Source organism: Pelobates fuscus, chromosome 10, assembly GCF_036172605.1.
Source record: "Pelobates fuscus isolate aPelFus1 chromosome 10, aPelFus1.pri, whole genome shotgun sequence".
In the NCBI taxonomy this organism is placed as follows: Eukaryota; Metazoa; Chordata; class Amphibia; order Anura; family Pelobatidae; genus Pelobates; species Pelobates fuscus.
The window spans coordinates 139474100-139478941 of record NC_086326.1 but is presented as its reverse complement, the minus strand read 5'-3'; the positions used below and the strand labels follow the sequence as shown (position 1 = coordinate 139478941).

General features: G+C 34.4%; 1 protein-coding gene across 2 annotated transcripts; it reads right to left on the bottom strand.

The window, feature by feature from the left end:
- Positions 1 to 773: 773 nt before the first annotated feature.
- LOC134575451 (cornifin alpha-like) lies at positions 774 to 4634 on the bottom strand. Of its 2 annotated transcripts, XM_063434749.1 has the most exons (3): positions 4475 to 4634; positions 978 to 1416; positions 774 to 947 (listed from the first exon to the last, which is right to left on the bottom strand). In XM_063434749.1, the coding sequence occupies exons 1-3, from the start codon at positions 4563 to 4565 to the stop codon at positions 920 to 922; spliced, it is 558 nt and encodes a 185-aa protein (XP_063290819.1). In that variant the 5' UTR covers positions 4566 to 4634; the 3' UTR covers positions 774 to 919. The 2 variants fall into 2 exon arrangements, with proteins under 2 accessions (XP_063290819.1, XP_063290818.1); XM_063434748.1 differs by having other exon boundaries at positions 774 to 1416.
- Positions 4635 to 4842: the final 208 nt, after the last annotated feature.

Here is a 4842-nt window from a genome sequence, read left to right as displayed (position 1 = left end):
TTAACAAAACAACAGTGATTATCTATGTCTTCCCTTAGACCAACGTGGTAGATCCATCTCAAATGAAGAATAGATAAGGTCTTTCAGTACTGTAAGAAAGGATATCCATAGCCTGATTTACAGTCAATTGTATCTTATTTGTTTGGATAATTATAAAGAATTTTATATTTAGTTTAGTACTCAGTTCATTGGATGCACAAAATAGGGCTAGTGAGAGATTATGCCTGTGACTTGATTTTTTTGGAGTTAGATTATTCTTTTCTTTTTTATTTGTTCATGTGTTTGAGAATGTTTTTTGTAAAGAGGTTACTTTGCGTTTATGAACATTTTACTAGCTTGGTGATAATACGTTGGAAGCTTTATATAGGAAAACATTGTTATATTAGTTGTTTTTTAATTGAAGGTTATTGGAAATATTTACAAATATTTAGAAATACTGCCTATCTGCCCCGGCCTCCCCAATATTATAATCAGCATCAATAGGTTTGAGTATATAACAGTTTTATTTACTGTTTCTGATTGGTGTGTGGGATCTGATTTAGTTTTAGGTTATTGAGATTTACAGAATTTTATAATGAATCCTGTGAATTATTTCTTCATTATAATATTTAATAATAATTGTGTGGCACCATTAAACACGCTGAGATAGAACATGTTTGTGTGTATGGAGGGCTGTGTATATTCTATTCAGTCATTGACCAAGGTTACAATTTAAATTCTCATTCTGTATACTTGTTTTTGGTAAATTCAGTGACAGAGATGAAAAGCAATAATATGTTGCATTAATCAAATTAATTTATTATGATTGAGTTAATGTGATAGTTTTAGCCAAGATTATTTAGATTTAATCATCAAATAAGCAATATACTGCCATGCATTTTTTTTTAAGCATGAGCCTCCTTGTGACGCTCTTCAATTCTTATTTCTTGCATCCTGACTTCACTTGACTGGCTGGTTGGCTCACAGCTGGCTGATACTGGGCTGGTTGGCTCACAGCTGGCTGATACTGGGTTGGTTGGCTCACAGCTGGCTGATACTGGGCTGGTTGGCTCACAGCTGGCTGACACGGGGTTGGTTGGCTCACAGCTGGCTGACACGGGGTTGGTTGGCTCACAGCTGGCTGATACTGGGTTGGTTGGCTCACAGCTGGCTGATACTGGGTTGGTTGGCTCACAGCTGGCTGATACTGGGTTGGCTGGCTCACAGCTGGTTGATACTGGGTTGGCTGGCTCACAGCTGGCTGACACGGGGTTGGTTGGCTCACAGCTGGCTGACACGGGGTTGTTTGGCTCACAGCTGGCTGATACTGGGTTGGTTGGCTCACAGCTGGCTGACACGGGGTTGGTTGGCTGACAGCTGGCTGAGTTTGGTCTGGCTGGCATGGAGTTGGCTGAGGTACCACAGGTGTCACTGTGTCTATTAATGACAAAAACACAGACATATTTCAACTTCATAAAAATACAAAAATAATTTTAATTATATATCATCATAGTTTAAATAATACAGATTTACATGGTAGTAAAATCTTAAATTATCCCAAAATGGCTATATCTTTTTCGAATGGCCGTGTCCAGATAGCTGGGTGAAATTAGCACAATCTCTCATTAATAAATACATCTGGCGGGGCAAAACTCCAAGAATAAATTTGAAGCGCTTATCTTTAAAAGTTCAATTAGGAGTATTATGGGTCCCTATCTTGAAAGACTATCAAAAGGCTTGTAGTTTATCGCATACCTTTATCACTCAATTAGAGAGCTCTAGGGTGGAAATTTGGTATGCAATTGAACAGGATTTAACTCAAGTTGAAGGGCCCTCAATGGAGTCGGGACCCTTATTTTGGATAATTCAGCCAAAATATGTCAGTTCACTAACATATAGTTCTAACAATATCACACTTAATGGTATTTTAACTGAGTGGGCGAAGAACAGGAAATAAATTAATTTGTATAACAAGTTAATACCCTCTCTTCCACTGGCATATCTTGCATACTATATGCCAGATGTAAAGCTAAATAAGTGGTTGGAAGGAGGGATGGTAAGAATAGATAATCTAATAAATAATAATTCCTGGGCTGATTTTCAGTCGTTAAGTTTGAAATATAAATTAGATGTAAAGGAAGTTTTTAATTACCTCAGGTTAAAAGGTTTTTGTCAGAAATATGTTTCTAGAGAAAAATCGAATAACATAATTTGGCTTGGAAAAATATTAAGTAAACTATCGTCAAAAAAATCAATAGCTGACTCTTTACAATTTTTGTCAAGAGACCCTGACAAACCTATAGTAGCAATTATTATTAAATGGCAAGCTGACCTAAGTGTCCAAATTAGTTGCGAACAATGGAGGGAGGACTTATCCTCAGTTTGTAAATATATACATTGCCTTAATTTTGTAGAATACAAACTCGCAAACAGATGGTCTATGGTTCCCAGCAGAACGGGTAAATGTATCAATAGTCAAGATCATAAATGTTGGCAGTGCAATATAGAAAGAGGAGACTATCTACACATATGGTGGGATTGTGGTCCACTTCAGCTATTTTGAAAGATGATATTACACAAGATTAAAATGTTATCTTCTATAAATTTAGTGTTCTCTCCCCACATATTTCTCCTTCAATTAAACATTAGACAACTATGTGGCAATTTAGCTCCCTTCGTCATTCACATATTAGTAGCCTCTAAGATTGCTATTGCAAGATATTGGAAACTATCTCTGGTTCAAATTTGGCCTATAGTTAAAGAACAATTGAAATTTCAAATAGTTAAAGGACAACAACATAGATATGATCTTTTGTTACAAAAGATCGAAAATAGTTAATTTCTCTTATTTCAAATATAGGACCCTCAATATAGCTATTTTGTGTTACTCTCTTACGAAGGTAGGGCTGCTGATGACATGGAATTTCTATAGTCTCCTGGTATGCCCCACCGAGGATCAAGCTGGCTTAAACGATAGATTGACTGTACTATGACCACGATTGTTACATCCTATAGACAGTAAGCTCGTTTGAGCAGGGCCCTCTTCAACCCTTCGTTTCTGTAAGTTTTCTTGTAATTGTCTTATTTATAGTCAAATCTCCCCTCTAATAATATTGTAAAGCGCTACGGAATCTGTTGGCGCTATATAAATCGCAATAATAATAATGTCTAGGCTTTTGTTTGTAATGTTTAGTTGAGTATAGAGTTTTTTTTGTATTATTTTCTCTTTCCTCTTTTTATTTATGTGGATACATTTACTGGGTAAATCCATTGGAAGTGGATTTCATTAGTCGTGTTAACACAACTTTGAAAATGTGAGATGAATATTAATATAGAAGATTTTGGCTAAATAAGTTTAAATACTCTGTAAGTATGCAATGTGTCTGGTATTGTGTTAATGTAAACGAATAAGATTCCATTAATGTAATGTGTTGTATAAGAATTAAAACATTTAATAAAGAGTATAAATATTAAAATACAGATTTACATGTGCATTTTTTTCATTCAACCATTAATGGGATATTTGTTTATCTCCAATGATCTTTATTATTTGTAGCACATCTTGGTGTTGATATATTATTAGCAAACTCACATCACTAGTCAAATATATACAAATTAGTAGTAACCTGTATTAATAACCTAACGTGTACTTGTAAACATATCAGGGTATAGTCTCCATTTTACATGAATTGTCTGGAAGTATTGATTTAACTCTATTCTCCTGCACGTGTTCTTGGATTTTACACTCTATGCTTTTTTCATTTTTATTGCACTTCATATTTTTTTTAAAATGCATTGTACATATAAGAAATTGAAATACATGCACAAACTAATAAACTTAAATAATAAAAGATAAAAAGTCATTTACATTTTCCTGCTTCTACAAAAGTAACAAACCATGCTTTCCAAAAACTGCAAGTCTGCGCTACAAAAAGACATTGAAATAATCAGAAATTTAATGAACGTTAATGCTTAACTCTTGTCTTTTTTATATTTAAAATGTATATTTGTATTTATATCATTTTTTTCTCTTACCAATATTGAAACTTGACTGTACCGATGATAATTATTAGCAGATGGAAATTATTTTACCATTTTCCCCAGACCCATTATCAATATATACACCATTAACGGCTGCGAAATATAAGGGTGTTGTCTTGTATGCTTCTCCAATTTAGAGTTGTAAACACCAGAGATAATTCTTGAAGTGCTAACCTCATCCCATTGCTGTTGTCATTCTTACTTTGTGATTTAAATGATAATCTGAGCCAATTAAAAGCACTAATTTAAAGAACGTAAAAGCCCCGAGTCAAGCAGTACGGACACCCTGAGTATTTAATACATGGCATTGCCATAGCCAAATTTGTTCAGAGCAAAATAAATTAAAAACCTGAAAGATATATCTGCAAGGTGCAAATGTATCAGCTTTGGAAAAAGATTGAATGAAAGTCATTTCTATTTTCTATTTATTTATTTTTCATAGTGAATAACTTACTCTGTTTGTCCTCATGATGGTGGTGGTGGTGCTTCTCATAATAACCAACATCTTTTGGTTGACTCTTTTGACCTCCTTTGACTCCAGACATGGCTTTGAATAAGGCTATCTGCTTCTGGATCCAAATTAAGTAAAGAGAAATTAATGTTTGACTGTTCTCCAAAAAGGAGCCTCTTTTATACTTTATACTCGCTAATGGATGCAGATTAGTCATGTGTTGATTTTGACATGAAGAATGAGGATATTCAGGGTATGTTTGCTTACATAGTTTTACATCCCTTTTGACAGCTGATCCACCTCAATCCCCCTTCAATTGCTTCACCATTTCATGATTCACCAGAATCTTTGTGTCTCCTTAGGTTGAAGAA

What these genes read in the sequence shown, in the direction of transcription:
- LOC134575451 (XM_063434748.1), bottom strand. Translation starts at nt 4,565, where the DNA reads ATGTCTGGAGTCAAAGGAGGTCAAAAGAGTCAACCAAAAGATGTTGGT. An exon ending in CCATCATGAGGACAAACAGA is followed by an intron (nt 1,417 to 4,474) that starts GTAAGTTATTCA and finishes TGTCATTAATAG; the next exon opens with ACACAGTGACACCTGTGGTA.